The sequence below is a fragment of the Babylonia areolata genome, chromosome 21, assembly GCF_041734735.1.
Source record: "Babylonia areolata isolate BAREFJ2019XMU chromosome 21, ASM4173473v1, whole genome shotgun sequence".
NCBI lineage: Eukaryota > Metazoa > Mollusca > Gastropoda > Neogastropoda > Buccinidae > Babylonia > Babylonia areolata.
In genome coordinates this window covers 23,160,666-23,181,900 of record NC_134896.1, presented here as the reverse complement: position 1 = coordinate 23,181,900, position 21,235 = coordinate 23,160,666, and the positions used below count along the sequence as shown (strand labels likewise).

The following is a 21,235-nucleotide window of genomic DNA, read 5'->3' as shown; positions in this document are numbered from 1 at the left end:
AAAAGCTTGCCAGCTCAGTTTCTGAGACCGTGACTGACCTTTTACGTTGACTGTACCCACATTTGTCATTGTTGGGACAGTGATTTACTTACATGTCTGCACTAGCTGTGATTTGTTTTTATAAACTTATAGCCTGTTTTGATTTCTTATACAGGTATAATCTGACAATAGGCATGCTATTTCTAGCTGTATTTTGTTTCTTTTTTTTATGAATGTCATTATGTAGAGGTGGAAATAGACTTTTTTGTTGCACAAAAATTATTATCTTGACTTTAAATGCCTGATCAGTATCAGTATCAGTGACTCAAGGAGGCGTCACTGCATTCGGACAAATCCACATATGCTACACCACATCTGCCAAGCAGATGCCTGACCAGCAGCGTAACCCAACACGCTTAGTCAGGCCTTGAGAAAAAGAAAACAAACAAACAAACAAAAAAACCCAAAAAACAAAAACAAAACAAAACAAAACAAATGCCTGAACGGTTACCTACAATCAACGTAATTGAGAATAAAGCACGGAAGCAGAATCTACATTCATTTTCCTTCACAAAAATGTTTACTTTCTTTCTGTATCTCCCATAGTTTTTGTGCTAGAATGTTTTGGGGTTTTTTGTTGTTTTGTTTTTTTTAATTTATTGCCCCCGATTCCTCAAAATTCCCTGGCAAGGGGAGAGCACTTTTTTTCTTTCTTTTTTTAATTTTTTTTTTTTTTTTTTACAAAATTCTCTGGCACTCAGCTGGTTAAATCCTTAAGAATAAGATGCGCAAAAGTAACAGAGAAATCAGTAAATACTCTGAAAATAGACACAGTTTGTGTAAACTGATGTTTTGTTTATGGTTTACCTTGTTTCTTTTCTCTTTATTTTTTCTTTCTTTTTTTGTGATAGGTTACTCGGACCATTCATCAACAGTGCAGAAAGTTCAACTGTTTGAGAAATATTTTGTGAGCTGGCAGAAGCTGTATAATTTGGTAAGTCCTCTGAATTTCATATGGGAATTAACAATTGATGTTACATGTTGATAAATAACTTTGTTCTTTTTCACTGTTGAAATGAAGACCTTTCTTCATAAATTGTAATTCCAGAACTGAGTGATAATGAGAAGGACAAAATCTGTTGAATTATCTCAGTGCATTTCATGTTATTAAGCACAACGTTCATATTCTCAATTTTCTTTTCTAGGAATTTGCTTTTAAAATTTGAAATTAAATGATTGTTGTTTTCATGCCATTGATGACAGAAGTTAGTGAATTTTATTTCAGTCTTTGTCTGGCTGTTTGTCTTACACAGGAGGACATTGATGTGAAAGGCTTTGTCATTGTGGATTACAAAGAATTATCATCTGATCCAAGTGAGTACAATTTTGAGAAAACTTCTGTTTTGTTTAACACAGCATGCTTATTTCTCATTCAGATTGTCTGTCTCAGTGTCTGTCTCTGTCTCTGCGTCCTCCCAACAACTCTTTCTTGCACAGTCATTTCAGTTTGTCTTCATTTGACACAATGATCTTTTGCCAAAACACAAAAACTTTCATGGTTGACTGTGTTTTATAAACATGATTTTGTTTTCTTTTGTCCTGTTTCTCTGTGACTGTTCAGCTCTCTCTCTTTGCTTGTTTGCCTCTTGCTAATCTTGGTCTTTTTTTTTCTTTTTCTGTCTTTGCAAGTGTGTGTGCACTTACGTTGTGTATATGTCTGCGTGTACATGCGTGTGTGCACATGTGATCATGTGTGCATGTGCATGTATGCACGTTTGAGACAGAGAAAGAGATCCAAGTACGTCTCTGAGTGAGTTTGCTCCCACACGCGTCTTTCCCCTCTTGTTGTCATTATCTCTTAATCCACCCAATGTACATTTATCATGTTTCCTTCAGAGTCACCGTACAACTCTTCTGGCTCCTGTCTGCTACTATTTTATTTTGTTTTATTTTGTATAACATTCAGATGTGAAAATTAATACTAAGATGTATACAGTCACCAGTAATAATACCAGTTGTATGTGACAAGACATTAAACAGAATTCCTTCACTCTCTCCTTCAGTCTTTCTTTGCCTGTCTGTTTCTGTTCTTCCTTCCCCTCCTTCAGTCCTTCACTCACTTCTCCTGCCTGAATTAAGCTGTCTGTGTGTTTTTGCTTGATCCTTTGGAATTATTATGCTTTCTGCACATTCTGTTTTATGACTTTCAGGATGGTGCATTTTTCCTAGGGTGAAGGTGGTAGAGTTGTTAAAACGCTCATCTGCCAGTACAGAGTCCTTGGAGGGTCTAGGTTTGAATCCCTCATTTACCTTTTCTCCCAGGTTTGGAAAGTCAAATTGAGCGTCTAGTCATTCAGATGACACTATAAACCGAGGTCACACGTGCAGCATGCACTTGGTGGACTGAAAAGGAATCCATGGCAGTGAGAGTGTTGTCCTCTGGCAAAATTCTGTGGAAAAAATCCACTCTGATGTGTTGGTACAAAAATATATGTGTGCATGCACTCAAGGCCTGACTAAGCGTGCTGGGTTATGCTGCTGGTCTATCTGCCTTGCAGATGTAGTGTAATGTATATGGACTTGTCAGAAAGCAGTGATTCCTTCTTGAGTAATTGAAGCTGAAACTGAACCTCCTAGGGTATGCTCTCAAGACGTGATCAGTGCACTGGGTTTATGCTAAGCCTCCGTGTTGTTAAACATAATAATTTTCCGTAACTGAGAAAGGTGATGTACTGTTCCGGATAGCAATATGTGTGATGCACTCTTCGTTGATAGTCATACGTGATGGACGGGTTAACTGTGTTCTTTCTACCAACCCCCTCTCCCAAAAAGATCAAGTGATCATGCGTGTTGCACGATACATAAACACCCAAATCGGCCAGATGAATAATGGTAAAGTACGCTGCTACGTGGCCGTGATATATATATATATATATATATATATATATATGTGTGTGTGTGTGTGTGTGTGTGTGTTATCTAATTCTGCGCTCGAGGCACACACGAGTGTCAACGAGAGAGAGACAAACAGACAGAGACACAGAGAGAGAGAGAGAGAGTGTGTGTGTGTGTACGTGTGTACCATTTTGTATGTGAGTATGTGTGTCTGTGTGCGTCCGTCCGTTGGCGCGTGCGTGCATGTGTGTGTGTGTGTGTGTGTGTTTATGTCTATGAGAGAAAGAGAGAAGATAGAGAGAGAGAGAGAAAAGAAGAGACAGAGACACACAGAGAGAGAGAGAGAGAGAGAGAGAGTCTGTGTTTGTGTGCTCGTGCGTGTGTTATCGTGCATGGTCTCTCCCTGTATAATATGTGTTTTTTTCTGACTCTCTGTCTCTGTTTCTGTCTCTGTCTCTGTCTGTCTGTCTATCTGTCTCTCTCTCTCTCTCTCTCTCTCTCTGTATGCTTCCCTTCCCCCACCACTACAACTTCACAAATATTTTTGTCAGAAGTAATTTTCACAGAGAGAAAATAGCACGCCAGAGAGAACTCTGCAAGAAAATCAAACAAAACAAAAACAAACAAACGATCCTGCATTGCCCAATTTTGCTAGTAAATGGCACTTCACAGTAGGCGTTGGCCAGTTCAGTTGTCACTCTGAAAGAGGAGTCAGAGAAGATGAAAAGAGGGGCCAGGCAGGACTAATCATTGAGTCATAGTTATGGAGGAGGAGAGGAGAGTAGTTTGTATTGTATTGTAATGCTTTTTTTTGTTTGTTTTTTTTGTTTTTTTGTTTTTTGGTCACATGTTTCTCTGTGTGAAATTTGGGCTGCTGTCCCTCCAGGGAGAGCGAGTGGCTACACTTCGAGCGACACCCCCTTTCTTCTTCTTCTTCTTCTTCTTGTTTTCTATGTTTTCTTGCCTGCAGTTATATTTGTTTTCCTATCTAAGTGGATTTGTCCACATAATTTTGCCAGGAAGAACCCTTTTGTTGCCGTGGGTTCTTTTACGTGCGCTAAGTGCATGCTGCGCACGGGACCTCGGTTTATCATCTCATCCGAACAGACCACCACTCAAGGTCTAGTGGACGGGAGAAAATACTGGCGACTATGGGATTCGAACCAGTGCGCTCAGATTCTCTCGCTTCCTAGGCGTTCCTTACTTTCATGGCAAATCGTTGATGTGGCGAACTATGAACGATATAGCGCTGCTTCCACTTCTCTCTCTCTCTCTCTCTCTCTCTCTCTCTCTCTCTCTCTCTCTCTCTCTCTCTCTCTCTCTCTCTCTCTCTCTCTCTCTCCCTCTCTCTTTCTCTCTAAGTTCTAGATCCATGCCACTTAAAGACTTATCTCCTGGCCTGACACACTTAATACTCATTTCAGCGAAACAGCCAGTACAACAATAGTGTTTGATAAATCAACTTGTAACGACCTTAGAATTTTTGCAAGAGTTTTCACATAAGCGGACTTGAACATTCCCTTAATGGGAGTGCATGAAGTTTGCAATGCTTCGGTTAATCTAAAACAAACGGGTACTCGTGGATTAGATGATACAGATAGCAAAATACTAAAAGTATCTCCTCCAGTTATCTCTGAATTCCTTACCTATATTTTCAATTTATTCATCGGCAAAAACAGTTTCCAAAACCTTTTAAATTTCTAAAGTTATGCCCCTTTATGAATCTGGTGATCCATCTGAGCCATCTAACTAGAGACCGATATTTATTTTCTGTTTTATCAAAGCCTTTAAAGAATCACTTGAGACAGCACATTTTTAATCATTTCGATCGTTTTCATCTGTTTCACCCATTCCAATCCGGCTTTAGGAAATACCATTTTTGCCATACTACTCTAACCAGCCTAGTCGATTAATGGCTCAGTGATATCAATATAAATTAAACCACTGGTGTCCTTATTGTAGACTTCGCCAAAGCATTTGACGTGATTGACAACAGGCTCCTTCTGAGAAAGGTAAGAATTTATGGACTTTCTAACAGCATTTTAGATCTAAAGTCGTCATTCTTATCAAAGATAAAACAAATGGTATTAGTTAACGAATCCAGGTCTGCTCTTTTGCCCGTCAAGTATGGTGTATCTCAAGGTTCTGTCCTAGGGCCCATTCTATTTCTGATATACATTGATAATGCATCCTTGCACTTATTAACTTTTGAAATGTTTGCAGATGATACAACCCTACATACCAGTCATCTCTAATATTACAAGAGAATATCAATAAGTTAGTTATGTGGTCAGAACTAAACTATATGTGTCTTCATCCACAGTAATCTAAATATATGATGATCACCACTTGACAAAAGCGTCAAAGTATTTCCGATGACCTTGTCCCTCTTAGCATAAATACTGTTGTTATCAAAGAAGTTTACAATCATAACATTCTTGGAGTTGTGGTGGACACTAACCTATCATGGTCTGATCACATTTCTATGTCATGTAAAATGTAGCAAAAAAACGAGTACCAACTGAAAAAGATAAAGAATTTCTTAAATGTTCATATTAGAAAAAAAAGTTCTTTCGTGCATACATTGAGTCTCATAATTATGAAGTATGCATCCACTCTATGGGATTCTGCAAGTGAAAACATTCTCAGGCAACTGTCTAGTCTTCACAGACGTGCAATAAAATTAGTTCTTCTGAAATCCTCCACATTGACACCAGACGACTACATTGTATTAGATATTCTCCCATTGATTTGGAAATTATAATACAACAAAGCAGTTCTAGTGTTCAAAATTTTGTCTGGTTGTCCCCCACCCTCAATTGTAAATAATTAAATCTCAAATAAACGAAAATCGCCTCGTCCATAACTCAATGTTACCCCGTCCAAGAATCGATCTGTTTAGTCGGTCATACACACACAGTTTATTGTGGAATGCTATATCAACCATTCTCGATGTCCAAACTTGTATAAATGTATTATTTTAAAATGAAAACCATGCAGAACTCATGAAAGAATTTGCAAATGCAATGCCTCAACATTTCACATTTTCACACTCTGTGTGTCTGCCCGTCTGTATTTCTGTCTCTTTCTGTATCTCTCTCTCTCTCTCTCTCTCTCTCTCTCTCTCTCTCTCTCTCTTTCTCATTGATTCCACCATCCGTCTATCCTGTTTTGCCCAATTTACCATGCAACCCTTCCCTTTCATTCCCCCTTTTATTTATTTATTCATTTTGTTTTACAAGTTTTGAATGATCACATTCAAATGTCAAAATTGATGTCAACAATCGACAAAAATGCCGACAATCACCAGCACGTGTGCTGGAACGTTACACGGAGTCCCTTCTCTATTTTAAAATGGTGGCAGCATGCTGATAACCCCTTATTACGTAGGTTGGATTTATTATTATTATTATTATTATTATACTTCCTTTCTTTTTCTTCTTCTTCTTCTTCTTCTTCTTCTTCTCTCTCTCTCTCTCCCCTTCTGTCTGTCTGTCTGTCTGCATGTGTGTGTGTGTGTGTGCGTCCGTGCGTGCGTGCGCGTGTGTGTGATTGTCTCTGTCTCTCTCTGTCTATGCCTCTGTGACTTTGTCTGTCTGTCTTTCTCTGTATGTCTGTCTGTCTGGTTCTCTCTCTCTCTCCTTCCCTCCCTCCCCAACTCTCTCTCTCTCTTTCTCTCTTCTCTCCTCACAACAGTTGCATACCACACCAAGTTCACCAGGCACTCTGGCAGTAAATGTTCGCCTGGATCCTGTCTGGAACGAAAATTGAAATAATTGATGATGCTCAATTTTGATTCATTTCAATTTTCGTGCCACAATAACTGCCGCCGTGAAACAAGATACACTTCCCGACACAATAAAAAGAGGCCCCCACATCCCTCGAGCTAAAAGGCGTACCGAGGTTTACTGCGTAGCAAGTGTATGCTTGTGTTCCAAGGCCGGACAGTTCAACTTGTTTCATGCGCGTTAACTAATCTTCTGTAACAGCTGTTTGGTTTTGATAATCTGTAGAATTGCTCATCTTCAAAAGTAGAGGTGTTTACTGTTGTTGTTTTTTCAACTTTGAAACTTTGTCAACAGACCTAAGCTAACCAGTTTTTAAAAAGGAAAATCTTCAAGGAATCAATTTTCAAAAAACAAAACCATGTTGGTGTTGGTTCTGATGTTTTGCGCATGCGTCAGCCTGGGCAACGCGTGTTCCTGCGGGAGGAGATATGGTCCATCACGCTACTGTGGATACAGTCTGAGTGAGTAGATATAAGAATAAGATATAAGAATAACAGTGATGATTTTGATGATGATGATGATGATGGTGATGACGATGACGATGATGATGATGATGATGAGAAGGAGGAGGAAGAGGAGGAGAAGGAGAATATTGGAGGCGCTGCAATAATTTATGACGACGCGCTCTTCCCTGGCAGAGCAGCCCGTGTGCAACACAGGGATACACCACACTACACTACACTACACTGCAATGCAATGCAATGCGGTGCAATGCAATCCAGCATAATGATAAAACAACAACAATAGTACTACTACTACTACTTATAATTGATAATAATAATAATAATAATGATGATGATGATGATATTGGTGAGGAGGAGGAGGAAGAAGAAGAAGAATGATAATGATGCTAATAACACAAATGCAAACACTAACACTGATAATGATACTAATATCAATATTGTTACTTTGTCTCTCGCAATTTGAATTTACTTATAATCATAAAGCATTTTATATTAGCGTCATTGAACTGAATTAGTTCACACACAGTACGTCTCAGTCAAACAAGCATTAAATGCACGCGTATGTGGACCAGTGTTTCGTGATATCAGCAAGACACTAACAGTTTTTTGTTTTTGTTGGTGGTGGTGGTGTTTTTTTGTTTGTTTGTTTGGTTGGGGTTTTTTTTTCAGTCGAAAGCAATTGTATTCAAACTCATATAAAGGTACAGAAAATTATTTTGCATTGACGATCTTAAATCAATACTCTATGCGTGTCATGAATTATTAATTCCATTGGTTATTTTAATGAACAAAATGGTACGTATATATATATATATATATCTGTGTGTGTGTGTGTGTGTGCGTATGTGTTTTTTGGGGGATGGGTATGTGTGTGTGTGTGTTTGTGCATGAGTATGCCTGCATATACGTTGCGTGTTTGTGCGCGATTGTGTATGCGTGTTTGTGCGAGCGTGCTTGCGTATGTGTGCGCGTGTGTAAGTGTGGTGAGTGTACGACGTGTGAGTGTGTATGCGAGTGTATGTATGTGATCGTTGAACTAGTGTTCTATTTATTCCACCCGATATATGTGTGCAGTTATCCGGGGCAAAGCCCTATCCGAGTTCCGCGAGCAGCATCCTACGTTTCGAGGAAACGAGTACAACACCATGGACCAATATGTCTACACTGTCGAAGTCGAACAGGCTTTTAAAGCGAGTATACAGGAAGATGGAAGGAAGGAAGGAATGGAAGGAGGAAGGAAGGAATGAAAGAAGGAGAAAAGGAAGAAGTGAAGAAAGAATCAATGAAAGAAAGAAAGAAAGAAAGAAAGAAAAATCAATCAATCAATTGATGAAAGGAGGATAGGAAAGCAGAAAGAAAGGAACAAAGAAAGGCATAGATAGAAAAGAAAGAAATCTAAAGAAAAAACAAAAAAACAAACAAAAAACAAACAAACAAAAAAAAGAAGAAAAGAAGGAAGGGAGAAAGGTAAGGACGGGGTGTAAAATGAAAGAAAGGCAGAAAGAAAGAGAGAGCCTCACTTGCCCCCCCCCAACCACCACCACCCCTCCCCCCCCCCCCCACCCACCCACCTCCCCCACCCCCTCCCTCGATACGATGATGATAGTGGTTTAACCAAACGATGAAGAATCGGATGATGATAATGATGATGATGACGATGACGACAGTGATAACGACAAAATTAATACGACGACGAAGAAGATGTCTTCAAACAGGTACCAGATTCCCTGACTGATTCAGTCATGATTTTGATGATGACGATGACGACGATGAGTATGTCGTTCTTATTGATTGATTGATTGATTTTTCAAACAGGTACCAGAGTCTCTGCAAAATTCAAACACGATCGAGCTGAGAACCCGGGTTCAAGGCAGTCTGTGTGGAACACGACTGGCCCTTAATGTTGACAGCGTCTACTTCGGTCAGTTCTACATCCTCCTCCTCCTCCTCCTCCTTCTCCTTCTCTTCCTTCTTCTTCTTCTCATCCTCCTTTTTCTTCTTCTTAATAATGAATGATAATGATAGTATTTATATATCGCTAAATCTTATGTAGAGACAAATCAAAGCGCTTTCACACCAGTCAGTCACACGCATGCATAACTCTAAACTGAACAAGAGAGGCAAGGCCTTCAAGACTCACTTGTGATAAAATAAGTCCCCTAGCATTAATTACAGAGTAATTTCCCTTTTTTACTATCTGCACCAAAACGTTTGCAAAATAAATAAAAATTCCATGCTTAGCAAAAGAAGTTGCTGTTTGAACAAAAAATGATAATAATGACTCCTCTTGTTGTTGTGTCAGAATAAGAGGTCAAAGTGCCAAGTTTAGAGAATACAAAAAATATAAATATAACAGTAAATGCAGTTTGCATATAATTAGGCTTCTTTTTTTTAATTTTTTTTGTGCCCATCCCAGAGGTGCAATATTGTTTTAAACAAGATGACTGGAAAGAACTGAATTTTTCCTATTTTTATGCCAAATTTGGTGTCAACTGACAAAGTATTTGTAGAGAAAATGTCAATGTTAAAGTTTACCACGGACACACAGACACACACACACACACACACACACACACACACAGAGAGAGAGAGAGAGACAACCGAACACCGGGTTAAAACATAGACTCACTTTGTTTACACAAGTGAGTCAAAAAAAAGGAAGAGGCAAGGGAGAGAGGCTATCTTGGGAAGATGTGGGTTTTAAGGCCGGACTTGAGGGAGCTCATTCTAAATGCAAGGTCCAGAGACAGAGAAAGAGCGGCGGTCGAAAATGCAGTGTTTGAATCTGGGTATGCGTAAACAGAGTGGATCCGAAGTCGATCGTAGAGAGCGAGACGGTGTGTAGATATAAAGGCAGCCACTTCTTCTTTTGCGTCTGTGGGCTTTTCATTTCTTGTTTAATTTGATAGTAAGAAGGTTTTATCATGATAAAATGCCATTTGATGCCACAGAACATGGACTCTGTACGTAACGAAAACGCAAAATGTTACAGTTTACCTCGCAAGCCATAGTTGAGAGCTGATTGATTAATTTGCGTTTTTCGTGTTTATGCCATGGTTTGTTTTTGAAACAAATGATAATGCAAACCTTGGGAAACTACGACCTGAATGAACTACTGTTTATTCAGTGTTATATTGTTTTGCTTCGTTCGTTTTGTACAGCAAGGGTGTTGTGTTTTTGGCTTGGTATGGTTGAGCCTGGTTTGATTGGCTTTGTTATTTTGCATGTTGATTGACAGCTTGTCAGAAGGTATCAATCATCGAATGACTCTTTGGCACATATAAACGTGTGCTTCATAAATTTTATTAACACAAATGTAAACTTTGGGAATAGTTACACAAAGGAAATGTGTGTGTGTGTGCGTGCGCGTGTGTGGGTGTGTGGTATGTCCCAAGTATGATCAGTTGTGAAAAGGGTATGTACCTAAAGATATTCATCTCCGAAATCAGTTTTCAGTTTTTGTAATATTATGCGCAATGGAGGCAGAAAAGTCATTTTAGGTGCGAGTAGGTTTAAAATGTTTATTCTGGACATGAGATCATTATTTTGCAATAGGTCTCCATACTCCAATAGGAATGAAAGGATAATTAAAACCTTTGACTAGAAACGTGTGTGTGTGTGTGTCTTTGTGTCTGTGTGTGTCTGTGTCTGTGTCCTCTGCGTTTCCTTATTGTTCAGATAATCGAACGGTTGGTTGATTGGTTGATTGATTTATTCATTGAATGATTCCTTTACTCATTAATAACGATTGGTTCGTTGATTGGTTAATTCATCGGTTCATTGCTTGTTTTATTTTTTTTGATTGATTATATATATATATATATATATATATATATATATATATATATACTTTCTTACAGGCTTTGTGTTCGACGGTGAAGCCAGCACAGGGCTTTGCTCACCAAACACGGCTTGGGACAGACTGAGTGAGGAGCAGAGGAGTGCCCTTGCCACCAACACCACCGATGAGTTCTGTGCCAGCTACAACCGATACCTCTCCCTGATTACTATCATGTCGCCAGAGACCGACGACAACCCTTAACTCAACGCATTCGGGGCGGCCAGTCTTCTCCCTGTATCTCCCTCGCTTTCCGCTGTTATCCAGTTGGGTGTCTGAGTGGACCCGCCTGTAGCTTTCGTCATTAGAAATCGCTCATTATTTGCCTTCCTCCGCCTGTTTGATGTGAGGGCCACCCACCCCACCCTATCCGCTTGTAACGTTTTAAGGATGTCAGCATCTGTGCAAAATCTGTCATCGTCGCCTCTTTGTCGTTCGTACGGAGAGAGTTAATTATCCACGCTACCTTCCTTTGGCGCTGAATAGTGCATGTTGTTTATGACGTGCAATATGTTGGAGGAGAAGTTCTTGGCGTGTTGTATTATCTTGTTATTTGTATTTGGTACTTTTTGTTGTAGTTGTCAGAATAGATTTCTCTGTGTGAAATTCAGGGGTGCTTTCCCCGTTCGTGGAGAGCGCGTCACCACAGCGCTGAAGTACCCTATGTTTTTTTTTCCTCCAAAATATGCAGAGGTAATCCCCCTCGGCGCTTCCTAGCCCCACCAGAGACATGTGGTATTTTCTTGTCTGAGAATAAAGATATCTTGTATTATCTGGTCACATCCATGCTGTGGTATCATTTCCTAAACATAGAGTTATCACATTGTCCCAGACATGTAGAATTATATTGTCCTGGATGCACAGTCAGTGATCTTCTGTCAAAGACGTGGAAGTGCCGGGTTAGCCTCTCCTGGAGACAGGCAGCATCGATAGTGTTCCAGTCACGCAGGATTACTTTGTCACAGGCATACAATAAGCACCACGTCTAAATATGCATCGGTGTCCATACCAGTATGCATGAAGACGGGGTCTGGAGGTAGGGGTGGGTGGCAATGAATATTACTATAATAGTTATATATCATCTAATGTAGACGGATAGATATTTAGATATATATATATATATATATATATATTGACAGACATTTAATCCACAAAAGACCAAACAGGCTTAATACCTGAAAAGACCCCTAAGACCCAACTTTGAAATGTGTTCCACAAGCCAAAAGCGCTCACTGGACAATATTGCACTAAAATTCCATGACCGAAGTTCTTCTTTTTTTTCGATGAAAATAAAATCGAAGCATTCATTGTTGTTTATGGTGGTGGTGGTGAGTGGTTTTGTTGTTTGTTTGTTTGTTTTTCTTTGTTACATTTGTGTGTGTGTGTGTGTGTGTGTGTGTTTCCCAGCAAAGAAAATGAGCAGGCTAGTAGTTCTTTATTCTCCAATAAGCCTTCTCTTCTTTTTTTTTTTAAAGAGATCTTAAACATCACACCAGCAAGGGAAATGTGATCCGTTGGTGTGAAAAGACCACGAGCCATCCTAATTCTGGAAATTTAGGGTCAGTAAAACAGCCTCTGCTCGTCTGCTCAGTGGACTGGGCCGGTGTTTCTTGGGAGGGTTCCCCATCTCAGAGCCCCTTAGGGTTTTAGTCTGGAAATTTTCTCACAAGTCCACTTTGGAGGTAGGAAAAACCCTCAACGTTCCAAGGGAAACATCCAAATGAACATACCTTTCCCCAAAAACCTTTATGCACTTTTCTAAGACTACCCGTCCCCAGGTACTATATAGGGATTTAACCTTAAACTTAACCATTTGAAAATGTACATGCGCTTTTCGTTTTTAGCACTTTTTTTTTCACTGAATCATATGGTCGACTAGTTTGAAGAGGTGGCAAGCCGCATGCAGAGCGGACACTTAATCGCCCTACATGCAACTTGAAATGTCATCAAAGAGCTTCACCCTCTGGCGAAAGCTCTTAGCTGTCAAAAGCTTGCCAGCTCAGTTTCTGAGACCGTGACTGACCTTTTACGTTGACTGTACCCACATTTGTCATTGTTGGGACAGTGATTTACTTACATGTCTGCACTAGCTGTGATTTGTTTTTATAAACTTATAGCTTGTTTTGATTTCTTATACAGGTATAATGTGACAATAGGCATGCTATTTCTAGCTGTATTTTGTTTCTTTTTTTTTATGAATGTCATTATGTAGAGGTGGAAATAGACTTTTTTGTTGCACAAAAATTATTATCTTGACTTTAAATGCCTGATCAGTATCAGTATCAGTGACTCAAGGAGGCGTCACTGCATTCGGACAAATCCACATATGCTACACCACATCTGCCAAGCAGATGCCTGACCAGCAGCGTAACCCAACGCGCTTAGTCAGGCCTAAAACAAGCAAAAAAGCCCCCAAAAAACAAAAACGAAACAAAACAAAACAAATGCCTGAACGGTTACCTACAGTCAACATAATTGAGAATAAAGCATGGAAGCAGAATCTACATTCATTTTCCTTCACAAAAATGTTTACTTTCTTTCTGTATCTCCCATAGTTTTTGTGCTAGATTTTTTTTTTTTTTAATTTTTTTTTTTAATGCCCCCGATTCCTCAAAATTCCCTGGCAAGGGGAGAGCACTTTTTTTTCTTTTTTTTTTTATACAAAATTCTCTGGCACTCAGCTGGTTAACTCCTCAAGAATAAGATGCGCAAAAGTAACAGAGAAATCAGTAAATACTCTGAAAATAGACACTGTTTGTGTAAACTGATGTTTGGTTTGTGGTTTACCTTATTTCTTTTCTCTTTTTTTTTCTTTCTTTTTTTGTGATAGGTTATTCAGACCATTCATCAACAGTGCAGAAAGTTCAACTGTTTGAGAAATATTTTGTGAGCTGGCAGAAGCTGTATAATTTGGTAAGTCCTCTGAATTTCATTTGGGAATTAACAATTGATGTTACATGTTGATAAATAACTTTGTTCGTTTTTCACTGTTGAAATGAAGACCTTTCTTCATAAATTGTAAGTCCAGAACTGAGTGATAATGAGAAGGACAAAATCTGATGAATTATCTCAGTGCATTTCATGTTATTAAGCACAATGTTCATATTCTCAGTTTTCTTTTCAAGGAATTTGCTTTTAAAATTTGAAATTAAATGATTGTTGTTTTCATGCCATTGATGACAGAAGTTAGTGAATTTTATTTCAGTCTTTGTCTGGCTGTTTGTCTTACACAGGAGGACATTGATGTGAAAGGCTTTGTCATTGTGGATTACAAAGAATTATCATCTGATCCAAGTGAGTACAATTTTGAGAAAATTTCTGTTTTGTTTAGCACATCTTGCTTATTTCTCATTCAGATTGTCTGTCTCAGTGTCTGTCTCAGTGTCTGTCTCTTTCTCTGCGTCTTCCCAACAACTCTTTCTTGCACAGTCGTTTCAATTTGTCTTCTTTTGACACAATGATCTTTCGCCAAAACACAAAAACTTTCATGGTTGACTGTGTTTTATAAACATGATTTTGTTTTCTTTTGTCCTGTTTCTCTGTGACTGTTCAGCTCGCTCTCTCTTTGCTTGTTTGCCTCTTGCTAATCTTGGTCTTTTTTTTGTCTTTTTCTGTCTTTGCAAGTATGTGTGCACTTACGTTGTGTATGTGTCTGTGTGTACATGCGTGTGTGTGTATGCTCATGTGATCATGTGTGCATGTATGCACGTTTGAGACAGAGAAAGAGATCCAAGTACGTCTCTGAGTGAGTTTGCTCCCACACGCGTCTTTCCCCTCTTGTTGTCATTATCTCTTAATCCACCCAATGTACATTTATCAAGTTTCCTTCAGAGTCACCGTACAACTCTCCTGGCTCCTGTCTGCTACCATTTTATTTTGTTTTATTTTGTATAACATTCAGATGTGAAAATTAATACTAAGATGTATACAGTCACCAGTAATAATACCAGTAGTATGTGACAAGACATTAAACAGAATTCCTTCACTCTCTCCTTCAGTCTTTCTTTGCCTGTCTGTTTCTGTTCTTCCTTCCCCTCCTTCAGTCCTTCACTCACTTCTCCTGCCTGAATTAAGCTGTCTGTGTGTTTTTGCTTGATCCTTTGGAATTATTATGCTTTCTGCACATTCTGTTTTATGACTTTCAGGATGGTGCATTTTTCCTAGGGTGAAGGTGGTAGAGTTGTTAAAACGCTCATCTGCCAATACAGAGTCCTTGGAGGGTCTAGGTTTGAATCCCTCATTTACCTTTTCTCCCAAGTTTGGAAAATCAAATTGAGCGTTTAGTCATTCAGATGAGACCATAAACCAAGGTCACATGTGTGGCATGCACTTGGTGGACTGAAAAGGAACCCATGGCAATGAGAGTGTTGTCCTCTGGCAAAATTCTGTAGAAAAAATCCACTCTGATGTGTTGGTACAAAAATGTATGTGTGCATGCACTCAAGGCCTGACTAAGCGTGCTGGGTTATGCTGCTGGTCTATCTGCCTTGCAGATGTAGTGTAATGTATATGGACTTGTCAGAAAGCAGTGATTCCTTCTTGAGTAATTGAAGCTGAAACTGAACCTCCTAGGGTATGCTCTCAAGACGTGATCAGTGCACTGGGTTTATGCTAAGATCAGGCATCTGCTTTTTAAAAAAAACAAAACGAAACAAACAATTGATCTTCTTTTTCGCAGCATATATAAATATGTGGTAGCATGAATGGCTCAGTCCCCACACTTTGACACTTCCTTGAAACTGAAACAGAAAGTGAGAAACTAATTGTTGTTTTTTGGTGTGGTTTTTTTTTTTTTTTTTGCCCCCCATGCAGTGATCATGGAGGGTTATCCAGAACTAGAGACAGAGCTGAGGGATAAACCTGAGAGAGTGCTGCCCTGCCTGGGCCTGGCTGTGCATCAGGTGAGTCTGCGTTCGTCAAGCTTGCACATTATGCATGTGCAAAAACTGATGTTCACCCTTGCCACAATGGCCTTTGTTGCCAACACTTTATACATAGGATGAATTTGGGCATTTGTCTTACTTGACATGATGATTGGATGTACCCCATTAACCCTTTCACCGCCAGTCAATTCAGAGTGCAAAATTCCCATGTGCTGTAAACACAGTAAATATGGTATCTAAGTACAGTTGGGGATTCCCCCTGTGATGGGTAGAAAATATGACTTATCCTACCACCGAACATACAGAGCAGTAGGTTCATGGATAACAGACCCATGATTTGGTCACCCTTCAGTGACATGGGTCCTCTACCTAGCTGTTGCATAAATGCAAGTTTGTCAGTGAAAGGGTTAATGCAGCTGCACTGCAGTTTCTGAGGACCACTCCAACAACAGTCATACTACATACACAAAGTGCACACATTGCCATCAGAAACATGTTAATTCCCTTGAAAACACCAATGAATAACATAGATGCTAATTAAACCATCAAGCTACAGCACCAAGTGAGGATATAGGAGACTGACTTATTGAGAAAGCAAAAACTGAACATGCCTACTGGAGTACAAAAAACACCCATACTCGGACCAAGGGAAGCAATTTGGGGTTAGGGATAGATCTGTACTCGGGGTACAAAGTAATGTTCACATGCATGCACGCACACACACACACACACACACACACATACACACACACACACACACACACACACACACACACACACACACACACATACATACATACACACAATGGCACACATGTATGTATGCACATGCACAATCACTGGCAAATACTGCCCCTAACAAGAACATTGGTTATTTCCTTAAGAATATATATATGCTTGCACATTACATGTGTGCAGTTTGTTAGTCCCTTATGAACACATGCATGCACATTATTACTCTTTATTATTTATACTTTGTTTGATCATCACACATACTATAGTTTCTTAGCTTAACGTTATGCTACTATGCATCTTAGTATAAAGTTATGCAATGTAAACATTGTTTGATAATCACATCCCAGAGAAAATGTATGCGCAAGTATTCACTCTCCCCAACCAACCCACCTGTCCTATGAGGTGACATGTTTCAGCTCAAGATAGGAGAAATTTTCAAATCCAAAGGCTGTACATTTCTGTTACAGATTCCAATTTCAGTCATTTACCTTTCATGTGCCTTTCCCTTCATTGTGTTATAGTGCATTTATCTATTTGTTTATTTTGTCAAATTATTTTATGTTAATATTTTGCAAAAACCTCGGATAGGCTCTCAAGAACTGATCAGCTTGTTGGGTTTATGCAGAAGTCAGGCATATGCTGTTTTTATTCTTTTTTTTTTCTTTTCTTTTTGGATACAGTTCATTATGTAGTGTTATTGTGTATATTGATCTGTTGGCACATTCTGACACCTTGAAACTGAAACTACCATTTCCCCACGTTTTATATAACAAATATGCACACACATATCTGTATGTGTGTATGTATATATGTATCTCTCTCTCTCTCTCTCTCTCTCTCTCTCTCTCTCTCTCTGTCTCTGTGTGTGTCTATATATATATATATATATATATATATATATATATGTATAGATAGATAGATATTCATTGATTTGTAAAAGTTGCAGGGTTTTTCTTCTTGTTTTTTGTGTTTTTTTGGAGGGGTGTGGGGGGGTGGTTGGGGGGAGGGGTTCTTTGATGACATTCACAGTTTTTGTTGTTGTGGTTTTTTGTTTTTTTTTACTCTTTGACGACGTTTCCAGCTGGTGACTCACCATCACAGAAACGAAGCGGCGGCAGTAGCGCGAGAGCTGGGGGAGGCAACGGGAGAGAGCGGAGAGGAGAACTATGTCGCTCCACTCATCAGGACCAGAGTCGTCAACTTCGGCACCCCGCTGCCCCTGAAGAGCCTCAAAGCTAATTATTATGGTGATTTCTCATTAGTAGTTATGACAGTAATCATTTGATTGTACCCAAGGATTCTACAACTCAGTATTATCAAATGGTTCTATGACAGTTTTCATCAGTCTGTAACTCACTCTATCAAAAGGTTCTGTGACAGTTTTCATTGAGTGTACCGAAGGGTTCTTTGACTCACTATATCAAAGGAATCTGTGACAGTGATCATTAACTGATTAAGTGTACCAAAGGATTCTGTAGCTCACTGTATCAAATGGTTCTATGACAGTGATAATTAATTATACTGAAGGATACTATAACTCACTATATCAAAGGGTTCTATGACAGTGATCATTAGCTGTTCCGAAGGATTCTATAACACACTATATTAAAGGGTTCTGTGACAGTGATCGTTAAGTGTACTGAAGGATTCTATAACTTACTACATCAAAGGGTTCTATGATAGTTTTCATAAAGTGTACCAAAGGGTTCTATAACTCACAATATCAAAGGATTACATCACAGTGATCATTAAGTGTACCTAAGGATTATGTAACTCACTGTATCAAAGGGTTCCATGACAGTGATCATTAAGTTCACCAAGGATTCTATAACTCACTATATCAAAGGGTTCTGTGACGGTGATCATTAAGTGTGCTAAAGGGTTCTATGACTGTGATCATTAAGTGTGCCAAAGGATTCTATAAATCACTATATCAAGGGGTTCTGTGACAGTGATAATTAAGTGTGCTAATGGGTTCTATGACAGTGATCAGTACGTGTGCCGAAGGATTCTAAAACTATTCTAAAACAACTTCACTCTTACCCAGCCACCTTCCACTTCACCTCCACCCCCCACCCACACACCCCTCTAAAAAAACAAACAAAAAAAAACCAACGAACAAAAAACAACGCAGAAAAAGAAAGTACTTATACCATTGCTTAACCACCCCATCGCCCCCCTCTCCCCCCCTCCCCCCCAAAAAAGCAGTGTGGAAAAGAAAATAATCAAGCCATATAACTGAACCCTCTGAGAATATTTCTACATGATGTTTTTTTTTTTTAGAGTTTTGTCAGTGGATTAGTTTTCACTTCTGCAAAGGAACATGAATATTTAATGTTGCCATGGCATGTCTGCAGGGAAGTTTGTGAGTGTGAAAGGCACTGTCGTCCGTGTCAGCAACATCAAACCTATGTGCACCACTCTGGCCTTTGAATGCATCACCTGCCAGTCAGAACAGGTGAGTAGTGCCAAGATAAAAAGATACCTGGCATCTTTCTTAGTGAATTGGTCAAGTCTGTTTGTCAAATATTACAGATTTCTCTCTGTTTAAGTGTGTCAGCCATATATATGTGTTTGGCACAAAATTGTACTGAGGGTAGTGCTTAGCACAGCCGGTTACTTGGTTGAGCATCAGGTATGCTTTTCATTGGCTGTGAACTTCATTCCTGCATTTGCAGCATTAAAAAAAAAAAAGGGAGGGGAAAAAAGTCTTTTCAGTGCACTAGCCTCTGCACAAGTTGTTCTCATTTTCATCCCAAGATAACCAACCTTTTCTCATTTTTATCCCAAGATAACCAACCTTTTCTCATTTTCATCCCAAGATAACCAACCTTATCTCCTTTTCACCCCAAGATAACCAACCTTTTCTCATTTTCATCCCAAGATAACCAGCCTGCTCTCATTAAGATGGACCTTTGGCAAAGCAAATGTATGCAGATTTTTTTTTTTTTTTTTTTTTTTTTGCATCATCTGCTATATCTTTTTTGCTGGTGGTGGACAGTTTGAACAAAGGACATTGACGGTGATCCTGATCTCTGTTCTGACACTGCCTTGCCCTGTCTGGATATGGAGCATTGAATCGATATATCAAACATTGTACTATGCCTGATGGCATATGAATGGGAGTGCTCTTTGCTAGACTGGGGGGAGGTTAGTACCCAATACCTTTATTCAAGGATGGAAGAGAATGTGATAAATGTGTACATGAGTACAAGCATGATATGTTAGATATGCTTATGTATGTATGGGGAGGGGTGGGGTGAAATCATAGCTGCATGGTCAGTTTATGACAGGTACTTTTTTATTTTGCTGATATTGTTATACCTGTATTTTATTTCTCTCTTTTTTTTTTTTAATTATAGAAATATGTCGAAAATATGCTAAGCAGGATCTCGAATATCTTTGAGTACCTTTTAATGTTATTGCTTGACTTTTTAGTGTGTATGTATGTGTGTTCATTCATGTGTGGTGTGCTTATTTTGTGATTACCAAAAGTCTTGGACAAGGTTTATTCCTTCTGTTTTTTTGTGTGTTTTTTTTTTTCCAGAGTCTTTCTTTACCAGATGGAAAATACATCACACCAACAAAAGTAAGACAGCTCTGTATCTTTCCTTTCTTATTCACTTTTTCTTCTTTCCTCTTTTTTTTTTTTTTTTTTTTTTTTTTACACCTTTCTTTTCCAGCAGGGCATTGAAATTTGAAAGGGAAATAGCATATGGCAAAATTTAAGAAAAAAGAAAAACTAAAGAAAACAAGAGGGAAAGATTGTAAGAGGGGAACTTAATGGAGTACTTGACTTGACCAAACACAGGATGATGAATGTATGCCGCCTGTCCAGAGAGGCAAAACTGGTGATGTAGTTGGTCAGGATTAAAGGTCCCATTGCCTTTCACAGCCCACTGGGGCGGTGAATTCCTATCCGACGTGTCTAGGGCTCAGCATAGGAAGGCGAGGCCCACTGCCCTGCTCCCTCCATTTTGACCTCCCCCATCAGAAGTCGGGTACCTGTTCACGCCTAGTGGGAGTGAAGATAGTCAAAATAAAGTGCTTTTATCAAGGACACACAACACCATGCTGAAACAGGGCCTAGAATCCGGGGGTGGGTTGCATGAGCGAACTTAACAGTGCTAAGTTTGCTTATCATTAAGAATGTTCCCAACTCCACAGTAAATTCCATACACTTAGGAACATTCTTAACTTTAAGCAAACTTAGTGCAGCTAAGATCTCATGCAACCTGGCCCTGATCACTGGTGAACACTGGATCAGAAGTGCATGCCAAACCAACTTTGCCATTGCGTCCCTATGATGCACTTTTGAGTATGGTAAAAACGCAAGCACTGTGCTGATGAAGACTAGCCTGCAAAACAAGTGTTAACCCTGCGACCACTTGAGAGGCGTGCGCTGCTGATCGCCGTTCTCCGACTGAGCCCACCTGACAGGCAGGCAAAGAAACCTGTTTATTTAAATGGGTTCGTCAGCTCATTATTATGCATTGAACTGATAGGTAAGGGAAGTAACTCCAACTTAACTGACTGCCTCACTGGCATGCAAACTTTCCCTCCAAAAATCGAACGATTATTGTGGTTTTTGTCTGGTTTTCCACATTGATATTGTAAAACGTCTGCACAGTAAGTGTTTGGTGAAATTATGAT

The 21,235-nt window shown here is 39.3% G+C and overlaps 2 protein-coding genes across 2 annotated transcripts in view; both read left to right on the top strand.

The window, feature by feature from the left end:
* The window catches only part of LOC143295843 (DNA helicase MCM8-like), a 60,930-nt gene that overhangs the window by 3,452 nt on the left and 36,243 nt on the right, over window positions 1-21,235 (top strand). The window contains exons 4-9 of the mRNA XM_076607494.1: window positions 891-973; window positions 1,293-1,353; window positions 15,777-15,865; window positions 17,664-17,829; window positions 18,940-19,040; window positions 20,130-20,171. Coding sequence (XP_076463609.1) covers window positions 891-973; window positions 1,293-1,353; window positions 15,777-15,865; window positions 17,664-17,829; window positions 18,940-19,040; window positions 20,130-20,171 — 542 coding nt within the window. The remainder of the gene's footprint in view (window positions 1-890; window positions 974-1,292; window positions 1,354-15,776; window positions 15,866-17,663; window positions 17,830-18,939; window positions 19,041-20,129; window positions 20,172-21,235) is intronic.
* On the top strand, window positions 6,755-11,473 carry LOC143295789 (metalloproteinase inhibitor 3-like). The gene is made up of 4 exons (XM_076607408.1): window positions 6,755-7,123; window positions 8,201-8,316; window positions 8,942-9,047; window positions 10,987-11,473. The coding sequence occupies exons 1-4, from the start codon at window positions 7,021-7,023 to the stop codon at window positions 11,166-11,168; spliced, it is 507 nt and encodes a 168-aa protein (XP_076463523.1). The 5' UTR covers window positions 6,755-7,020; the 3' UTR covers window positions 11,169-11,473.

What these genes read in the sequence shown, in the direction of transcription:
- LOC143295789 (XM_076607408.1), top strand. Translation starts at nt 7,021, where the DNA reads ATGTTGGTGTTGGTTCTGATGTTTTGCGCATGCGTCAGCCTGGGCAAC. An exon ending in AAGTCGAACAGGCTTTTAAA is followed by an intron (nt 8,317 to 8,941) that starts GCGAGTATACAG and finishes TTTTTCAAACAG; the next exon opens with GTACCAGAGTCTCTGCAAAA. An exon ending in TGTTGACAGCGTCTACTTCG is followed by an intron (nt 9,048 to 10,986) that starts GTCAGTTCTACA and finishes ACTTTCTTACAG; the next exon opens with GCTTTGTGTTCGACGGTGAA.